Source organism: Camelus ferus, chromosome 8 (genome assembly GCF_009834535.1).
Source record: "Camelus ferus isolate YT-003-E chromosome 8, BCGSAC_Cfer_1.0, whole genome shotgun sequence".
Taxonomy (NCBI): Eukaryota; Metazoa; Chordata; class Mammalia; order Artiodactyla; family Camelidae; genus Camelus; species Camelus ferus.
The window spans coordinates 42,958,171-42,976,790 of NC_045703.1; the positions used below are offsets into that span (position 1 = coordinate 42,958,171).

Sequence of the window (18,620 nt, forward strand, 5' to 3'; positions counted from 1 at the left end):
TTGGTGTAAAGAAGAACTAGCATCCTTCCTAGCAGAAAAAGAGAAAAGAGTCCATTAAAATATAAATAAGTAAAATGTCCACAGACATTTCCAGGGAAGAAAAATTTGTGGAAACTATTGCATATTTTGGACATACTGTAGGTCTCCTTAGGTGCCTTCCCAAAACTAAAAACAAAGTCATAAAAGTTTATTAGGTTTTACACAGAGGAAAAGTGTTATATGTTAACTCATAAATTGCTATTAATCTTATCTTCAAATACCAGTGTTATAAATGTGCATTATATTTATCATGAACACTCTATTTTAACTTACTGCAAAATCAGTTTTAAAAAATGAGTCTGCTTTGTTCCCAGGTTTGTTCCTCTGTCTTTCAGTTTACTTCTTAAAAATCTTTATAACATCTATTCCAGTGATGAATAGTTGAGTTTTCTACAGGAAGGATTCATATTAAATATTCATTCAAATTCAAAACAAGTCATTTAGCCAAGATTTTTAGAACAGTTCTCAAAATCCAAATAGAAGGTTTCATTAGCTCAAAATTGTAGGATGCCAACTGGCTTAGAGCATTTTGATGATGTTCTCTCACCACCTTCACCTCATGGAGGAAGACCAGCTGGCCTACGGACACTCATCCTGTTTAAGCACTGGAGGATGGATGCTTTCTGCTCTTTCCCTACAGCCAATCAGTATACTAGGCCCTTTGATATAGGTCAGAGAAAACTCGACCAAGTACAGAACTGAGGTAATAATGGCATTCAAAACTATGATTTTCAGTCAGGCATGATTTTGCCTCCAGGGCACACTTCTGATTATCACACTTGGAGGAGGGGGATGCTACAGGCATCTGGTGGGTAGAGGCCAGAGATGCTGTTAAACATTCTACGATGCACAGGACAGCTCCACACAAAATTATCTGCCAGGAATGCCAAGGATGAGAGACCCTGGTATTAACAATCTCTCTTTGTTATCCTTATTTGGGGACTAGTCAGTCCTTACCCAAATAGGTCTTTTTGTTTAGATTCTGGGAAGGACCAGTGAAAATATTTCATTGCCACCAAAGGAAACCTGCACATGGTGCAAACCTTTGGTAGCAAGGACAAAATGGTAGAACAGAGGGGAAATTTCTGCCCCTAATCAAAGCAAAGGTAATAATCAATTTTATCAAAAATTAATATGCTTTTCATTTAAAATATTCCAGTACCACACAAAAATATTTAGATATGTTTAAAACCTCTAAGAAAGCTAGTCTATTGCAAATGAATAATGCCTTTCATGCTGAGAGATGTTCCTTAATATAAATGTATGGACTTTCCCTTAACTGGCTAAACCCAGTTTTTCATTTAATGCTTGCAGTGGAGAAGCTACCATTTGTTTAATCACTGTTCAGCTTTCCCTTCCCCAAGACTAAGTATGTGGCTATAGCCATCTCTTGTTTTTTAATACTGTCCTATCTTTTAGGTTGAACCATATGAAACTGACATTTTTATTGATTATAAGTGGTCAAAAGTTAGCAGTTTCATATGGTTCAATTTAGTACTTCAAAATTTTATCTCTCTGAATTTTGTAAATACTGGAACCAGACCTAGAGTACCATTGTTACTGATCCAAAGATTACAGTTTTCATATACCACAACCCAATTTGAATATTAGGCTTTTAATGTTAATACAGGTATGCTATTCATTTTGAAGTATGTAGGCACTACTAATCTCTAAAGACCCCCCCCCATAAAAATATTTTTCATTTTCAGGTCCTTTTCAGTCATGTTCACTCATGGCCTCTGCACTGATTTATTTTATTATGTGTTTTCTCCTTCGCTATATTACTCAAATCTTACTCCTTTTTCTTTCTCACCAATTCCAACTTAATCCTTGAAGCATCAAATCAGCTTGCAAATTCCATGGCTAGGTATCCGAATTTATTATCCATATAGTTAAAAGAATGTTATTGCCCCTGTGACAGGCCCCAACTTCCCTCATTGATTCCTCTGACACTGACATTACAGTGGTGGGATCTTTGCAAGAATTCTCTATTGCCCTCGTCTGTGGGTTGACGACCATGGCAAGATCCTTTATATAGGCACAGTTTACTCCCCTCTGTAATAATGGTGCTGAAGGATCACATCCGGCACCTAGATAGATTTTGAAAAAAGTGGAATGACAGTTACTAGGTTTCTTGTTTCGAACATATTTTGCAATTCCATTGTATGTTCTTAAACTTCTCAGTGTTAATGGAAAAGCTCTGTGGAAAATAAGAAGCCTTTTACTTCGTGTTTTGCAATCCTAGGTACTATACCATTTTTTAAATAATTCAATCAGAAGTTATTATCTCTTTATAATTAATACCAAGTTCATACCATTTCATTTTTGTAGGCTCTCTAAGGTTTTGGGGATGTGTATAGTGGTCAAAATTCATGGTGGACGTTATTCACAATGGGAAATACTTAAGTGTTACTCTTATCCGTGCAGTCCCTTTCTTGTTATGGTGGTAGAAAAATCATTTTTAGGCTTATCTGCTGTGTTGGTATGTATACTGCAGGATCCTTATTCTAAAACAATCTTTATGTTAATTGTCCTTGCAAATGCGTACATTTTCTGAGATTTCTTTTTTGTGATGTTTATAAATACCAAACGTTTCTTGACCCATTGGCACATGTAACATAACCCACACTGGTCAGGATACTGAATAGAGTAGTAGTTGTAGAATATAAAGTATTCCTCAGCTCCTAACCAAACAATGATCTTGCCATGGTTTAGATCCGGTGCATTAGGGTGAAGCTTTTTTGGTTAGCTTTTGCTGCATAAGAAATAACCCCAAAATATACAGGCTTAAAACGACCAGCATTTATTTATCAATAAATATGGGTGGACAGTACGGGCTGGGATCCTCTGTACAGTTATAGCTGGCTCACTAGCACAGCTGACTGGTTGAAGATTGAGGAAATTGGGTTGCTTCTATCATCATTGAGGTGCCTAGGGATTCTACAAGGTTCTAAGAGGGAGAAAAGCAGTTCCTCTTGAGGCTAGGCTTCAAACTGGCACAATGTTACTTTTACCGCATTCTCTTGGCCTATGCAATTTATAAGGCCAGCCCTGATTCAAGAGTTAAAGAAACAGATTTCACCATTTGAGGGGAGAAACCACAAAGTTACTCTGCAAGGTGGCATGCATGTGCAGGATGAGAGGAGAGTTGTAACCATCTTTGCAGCCTACCACAGAGGTCTTTCTCTTGTTTGCAGTTAGATAAGTGCGATTGTACATTCATTCAACAGTTTCTTCTCATCTAAAGTAGTGTCTCTTTCTTTCTGAAAACACACTCAATGATTGATACCGGAGATGTTGTGTAGGAGATTATTTCCATTGAACTTTCTAATTTGTAACGGGCAGACTAGGAAGAATAAATAAAAGGCCAGGGCCAAGATACCTTCATACACTCAACACATATTTATTAAAGCATCAGCTATGTGCTAGGCTAGGTGCTGAGGATCTAGCACTGAACAAGAAGGACAGAGGTCCCTGCCATCATGAATTTCTTACCCTAGATACTGGCATCATGGTTTATATTGGTTCACCAAGTGAAGACCATCAATGAACAGCTCGCTTGTAGCATATCCTGTGCGGACAATTCTCATCGTTGCAATTTGTTCTGTTCAGTAGCTGCAGTTTCTTTAGAGTTTGCTAACACATTTACACAAGCACTTGTTTACGCTGGCCGGAATGAAATATCTCTGCCTACTTTTTGTGTTGACCCCCAGGCAAATATATGCTTCTGTGACCACCATGTTGATGTGCTAATATGTGTTTGTAAGATGGCTAAGTAGGGTTAAAGGTACAGCTTGTGGCTGTGGAACAGAGCTGAGTTAACGGGCCCTTTGGAGAAATGACCCTGAGACCTTGGCTTCATGTGCAGCCTGTTCTAGCCAGCTGAGATCCCTGCCAATTAGGAGGGTTCCCTAGAGAGAGGCTTCGGAGAGCATCAGCATAAATTTAAATTCTGGACCCCCAAGTATAGTTTCCAAAAGGGCCTTCTTGTCCTTTGCTAATTACAGAGTAAACATTTCTCCAGCAAAAAGACACTTCCTCCTTTCATGCTCCTGTCCTCCTTCCTACCTCCCTAATACAGTCACTCCTTGAAACTGCTCATGTTGCTGACACCTCTTTGGCAGAGAAGACACCCCACATTTGAAGGCACAAAAGAATTATTCTTTCCATAGATCATTATCTTGTTCTCTTTTTATCTACTCCAGTAACTTCTTCATAGAAGTGTTACAGACTAACTTTGTAGATGGTTAGAACCAGACAGAAAGGACCGGTTACCTCGTCCACAGGCCTCCCAAGAGGTGTGACCAAGCAAATGCGACCAGGTCACAATTCAGTTCCCTGACCTCATTAGAACAGAAACATTCTCAAACTTGTTTACCTGAAAACCATATCCTTTTTAGCGTCATGAAAGGGAAAGCCACTCGAATGGTTTAGTTTTTACACATCGCTGTCAAAACAGACCCCAGGTAGAATGTGGTGCATTTTTGTACTGACGGACGAATCCAAGCATAAAGTTTCTAGCACAGTGGCTGGCACCAGTGGGCTATTATTACTCACATGGACAAAATGGGTGTAAATGGGAAATTCTTCAAAATCTCTTATTTCACTAAGTATCTGCTCTCTTCCACATGTGCTTCTCTTAGCGTTTAATTTTCAATTCAGTTCCTTTTACTTTCTGTTTAAAGCATCCCATTTCTCATGTCCTAAATTGGAAATGTTTTTCTATAATTTTTCTTTCTGTTTTTCAGTTTCTCTAAAAAACTTATTTGCAAATACATGTAATTATTGCTTTAAGAGAAAAGCAATATCCCAACATTTATTCTTCATAGATAGTCCTCTTCTACCAAGCTCACTGTTACCTGCTGTGTGTTCATCAGGACATTTGAAAATGACAGATTTCAGATCACCTTAAGCAAAAGGAAAGCCATTGGCTGAAGGCACCACTTGCTCTAAGTGCTCAAGCACTACCATTGGCTCCATCTTCTCTTGTCTCTCTTTTCTGCTGTTTCAACTCATCCTGCCTCTGTTTCTGTTTGTTCATTGGCTTTGTTCTCTCCTGCGGCAGTGAGTCTGTCTCCACTTAGAGGGAAAGCTGGCTCTGGCTGTCTGTATCCACATTGCTCTCAATCCAAAAGGATAGTGCTCTCTCTTTTTCAGTGTCCATTCATCCAGTCTCATGAAAGACTCAAGTTGGCCCTTCTTGGCTCATATGTCTGCCTTTGAGCCAATCACAGTGGCAGGGAAAATAGAGTTCTGTGACTGGTCTGCCTAAGCCACATGCCCACCGTTGGAGCCAAGGGACACGTGGGCCATTTTGAGTGGCAGTTCTATGTAGAATTAAGAGTGCTAGGCTGACAAAACAACAGGTGCAAATGATCCCCTTCCAATAAAAAAAAAAAAGAAAGAAAGAAAAGCTCAAGACTTAGAAGCTTGTACTCTTCTATAGGGTACTCTCTGTCCAATATTATTGGTGGAAAAAGACATTTAGGTGAAAAAGTGGAAACAAAATTTTATTCCATCTGTTTCAGACTAGAGAAGCATGTCCGGCATAATACTAATAATATTTTAATTTAACTGATTTTTTTTTCTGATTTCTCTAGTTTGCTAGAAACATTTTTATGTGAGTAAACTGGCTCTGAAATGACTAGAAAAAGAATCCACTACTCATATGAAAGGTTCCTGGGGCTGATTTGTGCAAGCTTAAGTAAAGACATGTCCATTTCCATTTCTAGCTGCTGACTGTTCTGTGTGAAATGTACCAGTGTGGGTAATGACCTTTTGCTTGATTATGCACCAGGCCACTGGAACTTTAAAATTAACTCAAACCTAATTACTGAACTCTTGTGTTTATACTGTGTTGTGTATACACCACTCGGTCATAACTCTAGCCTCTGTGAGCCCAAGCTGCCGTAATTGAAAAATACATCTTGTAAAGACTTGTTTTGTTTATTTGTTGTTTCTGCTGGAAAAGCCTGCTTTTCTTATTTTTGCAAGAGATCAGGTTTAGGAAATAATATATGAACCGAGTCCAATTATGTTTTATGTCTTAATGCAAAACATGTACATTTTTAAATGAGATACTCCTTTTGCTCCTGCATTACGTGAAGTCTAATGTCTGGAAGCACAATGCCACTTATTTCTCTCTGATGTTTTCAGTAACATCTCATTTTAGGCAAGGAAATATCAACATACTGAATTCACACTTGGTAAATATGAATAATTACTAATTCCAAAAATAAGAGTCATAGAAATGTATGCATACTTGGGATCAGCAGTTAATATCTAACTAATTACAACCTAGGAACAAAAATTATTATCCAAATTGACAGGAATAGTTACCTAGTTTTCCATAATGTAATTAGTAGAATGCTAATTAGATAGCTAATTATTTTTATGGAATATGGACATATGAAATAGTGAAATATTCCTCAGAATAATAAATAAAAACTGTAAACATTTGATATTATGTTTCTCTGGTTTCCAACCAACACCAAAATTATAAAGAAATTTTGTTTTGTTTCACATTGGTTTGTTTCAATAGCTAAGATGCAATGTGCTAAAGTATTTGTTGGGCAAACTTGTGGTGGATTCACACTTGTCCAGTTTTTTAAATTTTGTTTTGAAATGTGAAGGAGAAGGGAGTTTTTATATCTAATGTCTCTCTCTTAGCCCTATGGCTTCCAACCATGTTTTATGTCCTCTGTGCCCCTTCTGCTTTGTGTCCTGCCTTTTTACCCTTTCCTTCCATTCCTGCAGTTTTCCTCAATTTTCAAAAGATTACCTGTTCATAGAATTGTTGTTTCTCCTTGTGTTCACAATCTTCAAAATAGTTTAATATTTGTAGTGTTAAGCCTCATTAAGTAAAAGAGTGCTAAACCAGTCTGAAAACCAGAACCATCTCAGTTTGACTCCAGATTTGCTGTTATTTTTTTCTATCCTTAATTTTCACAAAAGCATTATTTTTAATATCAGTAATGAAATGCATGATGTGGTATGGATGGATTCCATAATGGCATGCCACCAATAGACCATCATGGTATTCGTGGAGAGCAAATTTTTTTCCTCTTTTTTGCTCTTAGTACTAAAGTAAAGATCTGTCATGTCACTTTCTGTCAGAGGTTAAAGAGGTGACACATCATAGTATTTAGAACACAAACTCTGGGACCAGAGTACCTGTCTTCAAATCTTAATTGTGTTTTTAACTAGCTCTATGATTTTTTTTTAAATATTACTTAGTCTTTGTATATCCTATCTTCATCATCTGTAAAATGGGGATGATAACAGTACTGACCTCACAGAGCTGTAGTGAAGGAGTAATGGAGCAAGGAGTTAATGTGTGTATAAAACTCTTAAGACTTGTATCTGGCACCTGGTAAGTGCTAAATACTCTTGAAATCCAGTAGAAAATGGAGTTCCAAACATTGGGTGGAAAAAATAGGAGATGTGCCCACTTTAAATTATAATGTATTCTACCAGATTACTTTTCAAAAATGTTTCAATAGTTCACATTTGCAGTGTTTCAGAAATGCCTGTTTCCTTATATCACTGCTAAAACTGGATGTTATCAGTCCTTTGAACACTTACCAATCTGATGGACTAACAATGGTATCCTTTTGTTTTTGCTATTGGCATTTTTCTGACTACTGGTAAGACTAATCATGTAAAATGGTAGAGCTACTATGGAAAATAGCATGGTGGTTCTGCAAAAAAATTAAAAATAAAATCACCATATGATCCACCAATTCCACATCTAGGTATATACCCAACATAATTGAAAGCAGGGACTCAAAGAGATATTTGTATACCCATGTTTATAGTATCATTATTCACAATAGCCAAAAAGTGGAAGCAACACAAATGTCCATCAACAGATGAATGGATAACAAAATGTAGTGTATGTACATACAGTGGAATATTATTCAGCCTTAAAAAAGAAGGAAATTCTGTCACATACAACAACATGAATGAACCGTAAGTAATGGTAAGTGAAATAAGGCTGTCACAAAAAGACAAATACTGTATGATTCCATTTATGTGAGGTACTCAAAGTAGTCAAATTTATAGACACAGAAAGTAGAATGGTGGTTGCCAGGGGCCACGGGGAGGGGGAAATGGGAATTATTATTTAATGGATTCAGAGTTACCGTTTGGCAAAAGGAAAAGATTTCCGGAGATGAATGGCGGTGATGTTTGTACAATAATGTGAATATACTTAATGCAACTGATCTGTGCATTTAAACATGGTTAAGATGGTGAGTTTTATGTTATGTGCATTTTACTACAATTTAAAGTAACAGAAAAGAATATAGAAGTGCTTGTATTGAAGTAAGGGCTAACCGCCCAGTAGCCCTGTGCTAGGGTACTTTATTTGAAACCATTAAGCAAGATGGTTAATAAAATCTTTTATGTTTTTTCAATTAGACTAAGGTAAAACTGAACTTGACATGTCTACGAACCCTTTACTACAGTAAAGTGCAGTATTGTTTTCTGTAGAAAATTGCTTAAATCTCAGAAAGGATAAATATGTCAGTGTGCCCCCCAAAGAACTATACAGAAGTTATGTCAGATGTCTTAGTGTGTATTATGCTGTTAGCTGGAGGATGCTAAGGGTGATAAGAAATAAGTAGCTACGAACACCAGCTCTCTTGGGAGATACTAATATGCTGGGCTTTGTATTTGTCTGTTTCTTGGCTTTCTCCTCAAATTTGTATTCTCTTATACTAATTTATAGAAGTGTCACTTCCACATTTGCCATCAGAAGCAGCAAAACTATGGAAAATATATGAAATTTTTAATGTTCCTAACGCATACAGTATACACATAACTTTTAACTTGTAGTAACTTGCAAGTAACTTTTAACTTGCACGGCACCGTATCATTTTGAACAACATCCTTTCTTGTTATTTGTCCTACCTAATCCCCTGGTGCAATGCTTTTTTTTGGGACTTTGGTCATTTATCTCTCCCTTTCTGATTGCTAAACACATAATCTAAAACACTAGGTTGCAAACCAGCCTTAAATTGGCTAGAGGCTTAGGACAACCACTCTGAACACTTTTTATGTAAACTCTAAGGAGGTCAGAATTAGAGGAATTTCAGCTGCTGGACTTGGATCCCATGAGCCACTGACCATTTATAATTAATATTAATAAATGGCAGATGACAGATGTTTATTGCTTAACTAAAACCGTGTGTGTAGTACTAAATTAGAAAAAATAAGTTAAAGACCCAAAGGACTTGAATATATATATGTATTTGGAATACTGAAAAGAATAAAACTACTAACACATGATCCCGAATCTTCTAACTGCAAAAACCTAAAGTTCCAGAGGAAATATAAAAACTATTTTTAATTCATCATATTAAACATTGGATTGCCATGAAACTCTTTTCCTTTAAACTAAAAGACCTATTTCACAAGCCTACATTTCTCTGGAAGGGAGGCTTATGAGTCCTTAATATGCCCTTAACTATTGATCCTGTAATCAAAAACCAAATTGTTCAACATGTACATCTTTTATAATCAAAATTTGTTTTAAAAAATGCAAATTCTGAGTTGGTTTAAATCCTGATATTCCGTGGAGCCCCACTAAATAGTATAACAACTAGAAGGGAATTTAATCAACCCTGGAACTAAGGAGTTAGGCTAGGAGCAGTTCAGTTACCCAGTTATGTTATTCTGGGAACCTGACAAGATGGTTAAAATAGAGATGAGACTTCTAGATATTAAAGAAAAAGTAAAAATGGGTTTTCAGAGGAATTATAATGGGCCCAAGATCACCTTACAAAAAGCCAAAAGGCAATGAAATAATTTGCTCGGGTTGCCTATCCTTACTCATATCCAGTGGCATGGATTTTTTTCTAATTGGGCTGTGATTTAACAATACGATTTGTCTAAATCTTGGCATAATTATTTCATGTAGCTCCTTAAATATTCCAGGCATCTCTGCATTGTTGTTATCAACTCCATTTTTAAAATGGAGAAATTGAGGCTTCGAATGTGAGTAGTTGCCTTAAAATCACACACAGGAAACAGCAGACGCAGGACTCAAATCCAGACCTGACTCCAAGTCCAGTGAGATTTCAAGCAACTGAGTCTGAAAAACATTTGTAACGACCTTAAGAGTGTTAGCTAGTAAATAAATGAATCAGGACTAGAACCTGGATCTTTCGTCTGTTAATCCAACTGTCTTCCTATGCTGCCTCTTTCAACATTTTTGCCGCAGGTTCAAAATGACCATTTATTTCTATTTTTCTGAACTTTTCTAATTATATACACCAGACATGTGGTTGGCATTAGCCATTATTTCTTATTCTTGTCATTTTGTTGCTGATAAAATCGAGAACCTTCTATTTCTACCACGAAATCTGCTAAATCTTTCATTCTGTTTTACAATCATTCTGTTGTTCAAAGAACAAACCTGAACTTAATGAGCAAATTGGCCTTTTGCCTCAAATCACACTGCTGTTTTAAAGCCAAATGGTTTTTCACAAATTGCTAACATTGTATTCAAATGGAGTAAACGGTTATGTTAGCAGCATCACACTGTCTAAACAAAGACACAGTCAGTCAAGAGAGTCAGTGACCTTCAGGCTCTAAACGCCTTATGCAATTTTCACAGGGTCATGTTTAAATATGGAACCCAATAAAGATTCTTGTTTGGCTTTTTAAAAGGTTATGAAAATTAATACCCCATCCAACTACTATAAAATAACAATGAAGACATATAATGAAGTTCACTAAAAAAATGTATTTCAAAGGTTCAGATTTTCAACTCAATTTACAAAGTATATATTCTCTCCTAAGTGTCGTGTGAGTCAGTGGATATGCCAGACGTGGAGCAAAGTTCCCAGCCCAGGAGGCTTCCAAGCCTGAAGCAAGCTGTAAGAGGATAGAGTTCCAAGAGAGAACACAATGTGCATGTACGAATAAAGCAGATGCAGCATGACTTTTGGTTTGTTCTTTGGGAACTCACGACTATATGGAAAAATCACATGCTGCTCTCAATTGCTGTAGACATCTGCTGAAGGCACGTGAGACTGAGTCTAGGGCGATGGTGCAAAATTCCTCCTAGGATATACTAGCTTAACTTTGAAAACAAGGGAAACTGTTAACAGAATAAAAGTTTCATTATAGCATTATAAATGTATAGCATGCTCATCCAAGTAGGCAAAGAGAGTACAGGAAGCTATTTGCAGAAAGATGGGAGCATGTATTTCCTCTAATAGTATTATTAGACATCTATTTACAGACTTTAGTTTGGGCTGTCAAAGACCAGCCCATTTCTAATGGTGTGCGTGTTTGTAATACCTTGCTCTTGGCAAAAGCTTAACAATTTTAAGAGGCTTTTAAATATTTTTTAAACATGAAATTGAGCTCACAAAGTAAGCTTAATGGCAAGTTAGTCAGAAACACATGGATATGTTTCCTTTAAATTATATACAGATTTTCAGAATTAAGATGTGGTAAAAATTTACCAGTGATCTATTAAGCCTTCTGAAGCACTTGAAACATAATTAGAGATTTTCAAATTCAAGGATGGACTAATGGAAATAAGAACAAATTGGTGGTTGCCATTTGGCATGGCCTGTGTGTTTTTACAAACACTTCATTTAGGCTCATTTTTTCAATAGTGGATATGCTCCCATCAGGAAAAGACCAAGAGGTGTGAAGAAAGCGAAAGAAACATGGAATGTTAAGAAATCAAAGTAATAGCCATATTAGGAAACTGCTTCTATGCTGAATTTTATTTTGTTGCTGCTGTCCTGTGGGAAGATGTGGACCATGGCTTCATAAGTCAACCTAAGGGGAGGGTTGAATGCCTGTTTAGCTTGCATAAGGTTCTGGGTTCAATCCCTAGTACCTCTGTATAAATAAATAAATAAACCTAATTACCCGCCTCTTCCCTAAAAAATAAAAAAAATAAACGAGTCGACCTCACTGCCACCATATTCTCTGGAGCCGTTAGAATGTAACTGCTCTTATTTAATTCTCTTCAAAGTTTAAGTATGCGTATGCTACACAGTAATTAAAAATAGTATGTATGGAGTCAGAGAATTGGAAACACAGTCACCAACACATTTTTCTTTAACAAAGCCTATTTTATGATCTGTTTGTATTTATTCTCAGTCGTATAACAGATTTCCATTGAAGTACTCAATTAAATTTTCCTAGGCCAGCTTGCGAGGATGTCTGATAGAAATAGTATTTAGATTTACAGAGACACTTTCTACCCTTGGGCAGCTTTATCTTAACTTTTTAAACTAGCAGTGGAATCATATGAGTAAGGAAGTCTTTCATCTGTATCCCTGACTTTAGGCACAAATACATGAACATTTATTCAATTTTAAAACTTCTTTAGTGAATAGATTTTGTAGCACATTTCAATACAAAAAGAAGTGATTTTTCTCAGCTTATTGAAAACACTTATTGCTCACCTCACTCTCTTTACATTCTATAATTCATTTGACCTCTAACATTTATTTTTTCCTGGTATGTGTTATTCGTTGATTTGTAGTTTTATCCCTGTAATTGACACTTTGTGTCCCTTCTCTTGGGTATACCCGTTTGTTTAGCTTCGTTCATCTGTCTAATTTAGAAAACAGAGTTCCTTTACTGAAGACAAAGCCCCAAAGCACAGTATTTAGTTTTTGTTGAAGTCGGGGGGGTGCATCTTGCTGAATATTGAAAACTCAGAAAATCCCCAAAAAGAGCCTTGCTGGTGTGAATCACAGAACATATTTGAAAGACATGCAATTGAAAAACTTTATTCAATTACATATGGTTAATCTATTGCTGTCAAGGGAAAATTGGTTAGATGGCTGTTTCAGTTATCAAATAATACTTCCTGGTAACACTGATTTTTTTTTTCATAAATAATATAAAGGGCTGGAAAACTTTGTGCTTTTTGATAATTTAAATGCCTCTAAAAACAACTGTTTGTTCCAATATTAATTTGCATAACAAGTCCTATTTCTCCCTGACAATATTGCAAAGGTCAATTTTAGCGCATTTATGATAGCTTCATTCTAAATCATAGATCCCAAACTCATGGACTTGAGCTGTTCTTTTTTATTACTTAGCCTGATTTCTGTATTGCCATACTAGTCTCAGTCTGAAAACCAGTCAGAATAGATCTGGTATCAAACCTATTCTTAAATACGGTATTCTTTAAGACTGGCTCACCAAATTTTCTCATACTGGTGAGTGAGGACACTTTATATTGAATGAGGGTATTAGCTATTATTAGTTATATTGTCTCCAAGACTCATCTTAATTGTTTTTTGTTATAAGCAGTGTGTATTTATCATCAAAAAATCATTATTTTAAAACACTTATAAAGTGGCCATTTGAAAATGATATGCTGTTGAATGCTTTGTAATGTTAAACAGATGCAGACATAAAGACAAAAGCAAATTCCTGAGTATTTTTGCAGCCATGAAACCACCATAAAAAGAGGTTTGTGACCCCCATGTTACCTTAACATTGTCTTCGGCATTTCATATTTAATTACAGTAGATTACTCACCAATATAATAAATACAGATTTATGAGATACTTTAATGTTCTTAAAGCAAATGAAAACCACCCAAGAGGAGCCTCACCAACCCTGAGGTTGTCCAGATTGCATTGGCTAAGATTAAGTGGAAGATCATTCATCTCCAAGGGTCATGCAATTAATCTCAGAGTGGGAGTTAAAGCAATGACTAAGCAGAAAAAGCAGCCGAAGTACAAGCCTGTAACAAAAGGAATTGGAGTTCCAATGTTGGGGAACTTGTTATTTCCTTTTTTTGTGTGAGTAGACCTAAAGGCTCACTCCTTACTATCAGCTTCTTTGGGTCCTAATATCCCACTTGTTTTAGGTCAGCTATTTTTCATGACTATTCTTGTTATGGTCAAACAGATGGAAGGAATAAGCCTTTAAAAGAGTACAATGTGTCTTAATGTCTAAGAAGGAAAAAAATATAGTACTTTATCTTAGGAGTCACCAGAAAGTAATTTAGGATGAATTTATGATAATCCAGGGTTTGGACAATGAAAAACCTCAAGACACATGTAAAGAAGAAATATTGTACTCTAGGGTTTACATATTTATTTAATATCAAATAAAGATCAGAGTTCATCTTCATTTAACTCAGGTGACACCTGTTACAACATATGAATTCCTTGTAGCTGAATTACTATACTCTTGATAATCCCTGTGATTCTCTGTGGCAGCAAGTTTTTATTTCCAATAAGCACGACCTGTTCCCCACCCCCACCATGCCTCCACTCTCCTAAGATTCTCAAACCTTACATTTTGAGCCAAGACTCTTTTTGAACTTACTCTTTCCTTAATGGTAGAGCCTTCCTCTAACTGGGGAGAATTCTGACCCGAGATTGGCCTGCCTTTGGGGTTTTTAATGTGATGTGCCACGGCTGATGGTTCGTGAAAGGACTGCTAAGTCTGTTGCTCACGTCAGTGTTCCCACTGGATATTTTGCTCATTCTTTGGGAATTTAGAAGAATAACAAATAACCAACAAATCATCAAAAACTATAACATGTTACCCAATTCTTGGGAATAAGCCAATGAGACTAAAAATCTGCTTAAATAGCACAAATGTGAATTTCCAGTCTTTCAAGCTACCAAATTGTACCAAACGCTTATCGATGACAATTCCATATTTTAGCTGTACAGAAGAGACACATTCATCCAGCAGCTGTCAACCGTGAGGTTCCACCTCCTTCTTAAACCCAGCTGGCCATCCAGCAGATAGGAGCTATGTGTTCACCCAGAGACAGCAGAGGGTTTGTGCCCTGCCAAAAAGAGGACATGGATACAAATGTAATCTGGAATCAGTCTGAAGTAGGCACCAAATGTTCCATGCCATTAATAAGTTCTGGTCTCAAGAACTTAACTCTATATTCTATTAGAATTTTCAATATAGTGTGAACATGGTATTTCACAAACTGTAAGAATGAATAGCCAGAGCTGGGTGAAAATCTAAAATGGTAAACAGGAACTGAAAAGAAGTTTTTAAAAAATGTAAATTTAAAAGATTTGCATCTACTTTCTCTTTTTAATAACTTGAGTGAAAAAAATGAAAAGACAAAGGGAGAAAGGACTCACTAGAAGCCAAACGTTTTACAAATGTGTTTGTTTTTCCTCAAAAGTCAATTATTTAATGGTTGTGCAGGGAAGGGAGTCAGGGAGAGCCAAATAGTGGTCTTAAAGTTTTATTTTTGTTATTGGGGTTTTGCTGGGTTTTTTCAATGATAGGATAGAATAATACATTTTATTTCACTAGCATTAGTCTCATAATGTGGGATATAGTCATTTGACTTGTTTCTGAAATACAAACGAAGTATAAAATGAGCCTGGTATTCATAAAACATTAATAAGTATTTACTTAGCTACTCTTCTAGGGCTGTACGTCCTATGAGAGAGTCTACAGTTATCTTGAATCCAAATATTAAAATATTAACGATTCTATTTCACCATGTAGATTTTTAAATGTAGACTATATTATAGTTGACAAATGGAGACATTTTATAGAATATGGGTTGGACAATGCTACAAAAATCTCTTTGAAATTCTTTAAGATATAAACACATGCTTCTTAGTTACTAAACTCATAACAAAATATAGGTCTTAAGGCAGCTTTAATTTGAGCCCTATTTTTTCAGATAATTATAAAAATGAAAGATAAGTAATATGATTAAATTTGGGGCAACTTAATTTTTAGGTACCCCTTCAAAGATGTTCCTAAAATGATTGAAAATTTGATAAATAAAATATATTCTCTATGCTACAAATATGCTCAATCGTAAGGCAGAATAAATAGTAGAATATCCATTTCCTATGAATTTTCAAAGAAAGACATGCTGGGCTAAAGGTCAACATCAACATGATACAGCATTTATTGCCTTGAGTTACATATTTTATATATATATATATAGACACACACACACACACACACATATATATATAAAATCTTAGGTATTTTATGTTTTGTGAACTTTCATAAATCAATAAAATACGTGCATATACAAAATACATATTGTTCTAGATTTCAACTAGATTTTTTCATATTATACTTTAAAAGTATGAAAATATTGCTGAGAAGGGAACATCTGTGTCTTTTCACATATAACTTTTCTTGATTATTTCTAGGAAAGCAGACTAAACATGCAGTTCTGACATAACGCAGCATCCCATTTTGATTTCTGGTTAGCTCAGAAGTCTTCGCTGGCTGAAAAAAGCCTCTGAAAAGGGCAAAACTTTCTGACCTCAGGAGGTTCTGATAGAGGGAACTGAAGCAAGGAACACTGTGAGTACAGACAACATTGAAATAAATTCCCCAAAGTTCTGTAGCCACATTGGTGTGGGCGCATGGAGGAAGGCATAATTTCATTCTTAAAGAATCTCCCTGTTTTCACATTCTTTCATTTCTCTTAAAGCTGATCTTGCAGATGATACACTCCAGATGAATTTCTGCTTAATAGGAATCCTCGTTCACAAATTGACACTGAAAACATATCCACCGTATATGCAAAAATAAGATGGGGAAGGCCTGTCTTGTTTCACAATTTGTCCTATAATGAATCACAACATTTTTACTTTCAAAAAGCAAATTTTGGGTTCTCATAAGAATTAGATCAATATTCGAGGTATGAACTTCTTTAAAAAAAATTAGTATTTCTGACACTTGGCTGCTTTTGATCTATTATTTTGCACTTGGTCATCAGTAAATTCAGTTTACCCAAATTTCTAGGAATAAAGCTGCCAGAAAGGAATTTAATGTTGTAACAGTCTGCGTAGAAAGTCAGATGCTGTTCAGAACCTAGGTGATCCATTCAGGTTACTGAGAGCATTTGAATAGTGGGATAGTGGTCTTCCAAACTGTTTTGGGCATTTATTTATGAACTGTAATATAAGAAAACCGTTACAAAGTTTGGGCTCATATTAGTTTTCTACTGCTGCCATAAATTACCAAAAATTACCCAAAATAGTATCTTAAACAACACAAATTTATCATCTTACAGTTCTGTGTGTCAGAAGACCAACACAGGCCTAATCAGGTTAAAATCAGGGTGTTGGTAGAGCTATGTTTCTTTCTGGAGGTTCTAGAGGAGAATTCACTTCCTTGCCTTTTCCAGCTTATAGAGGCTGCCCACATTCCTTGGCTCATGGCGCCTTCCTCCATCTTCAAAGCCACAAATGGCAGGTTGAGCCTTTTTCACAAAGCATCTCTCTGACCCTCTCTTCTGCCTCTTCTTCCTTTTAAGTTCTTTTAAGGACTCATGAAATTAGATTGGGTGCACCCAGATAATCCCAGGTATTCTACCCCTCTCAAAGTCAGCTGATCAGCAATTTTAATTCCATCTGCAATATTAATTCCTGTTTACCACGTAAAGTACCATATTTGTAGGTTTTAGCTTTAGGACATGACATCTTTGGGAAGCTATTTTCTGCCTACCACAGGGCTGTTCCAGTTACACTTCTTAGAAATTTAAACAGCCCCCAATTTACATAATATTCACTTAAATAAACCCTAGGTAAAACCTTAGGTCCTTACCAAGCCAAGGACCAAACATCAACTGGCATTGCTCCTTTTTATGAAGTAAACACTCACAGCGATGTTTTCCTCCAAAAAAGTAACCTGTTTATGGATTCAGCTAAGTCTGCCCAGTTCTTTCACTACTCTATGTGTCCCCTCTGATTCTCCTTCACTGATTTAAAAAGGAAAGTTAATCCTTTTCATAAACAGACTGCAGAAAATATGACTAAATCCATCATCCCTAACTCATTATGCATGTGCTATGCATATTAATCGGGGGACAAACTGAAGCCTAGAATATTGGAAGCTGGATGCGATGGTACTGGGAGTAAGCTTTGTGTCCTCACTGCTCCCAGCTGGGGTGATGCAACGACACCATGTCTCATATAGAACAATTTTATTTACTGGATCACATCATCATCAAAAGCAAAGATTCCTTTACTAAAAAGAACATAAAGAAACTGACAAAGCAATACAATGGTGACAAAGGCACAGTCAGTCTAGTAAGTAACTTGATGTCCTATTAGAAAACTTGTTTTTATGAATAGAGTTGCCGTTTAACTCTCATTGTTTAAGCCTAGTGGTGTCACCACTTGTCTCGCTTTGCACAATTCTGGCGTTGAAGGCTCTATTCATCCTTTCATTGGACTTCATGTATTGAGTGACTACTGTATGCCAGGAACTATGCTAGATGCCAGAAGTGAAAATGACTGGGAAGAGACACAAGTCTGTATGAGACTCATTTGAGAGTTCATGATCTCATGTGAGAGTTGACTGCAAACAAATAGTGACAAAATAGACAGATGGGTATGGTGTTCTGGAAGCGGAGGAGGTAGTGTTAACTGGCTCTTGAAGAACAAGTAGAATTTTTCCAGCTAAAGAAGCTTTCTGTTAAGGAGCAGCATCTAAGGCACAAGATCAAGAAAGAGCGTGATGTGATCAAATAATCATGAGACATATGGTGTTTTCCAAGTACTCATATATCATTTGTCCCTCACACGTACCCCAAATAGTAAGAATAGTAGGAATTATCTGTTCTA

General features: G+C 36.3%; 1 protein-coding gene across 4 annotated transcripts in view; it reads left to right on the forward strand.

Annotated features, from left to right (window-relative positions):
* The window catches only part of RSPO3 (R-spondin 3), a 76,134-nt gene that overhangs the window by 42,526 nt on the left and 14,988 nt on the right, over positions 1-18,620 (forward strand). The window contains exon 5 of one of the 4 annotated variants that reach the window (XM_032484840.1): positions 10,846-11,125. The exons of the other annotated variants lie outside the window; for them this stretch is intronic. Coding sequence (XP_032340731.1) covers positions 10,846-10,934 — 89 coding nt within the window. The 3' untranslated portion in view covers positions 10,935-11,125. Of the gene's footprint in view, positions 1-10,845; positions 11,126-18,620 lie in introns of those variants that run through there. 4 annotated transcript variants of the gene reach the window in all.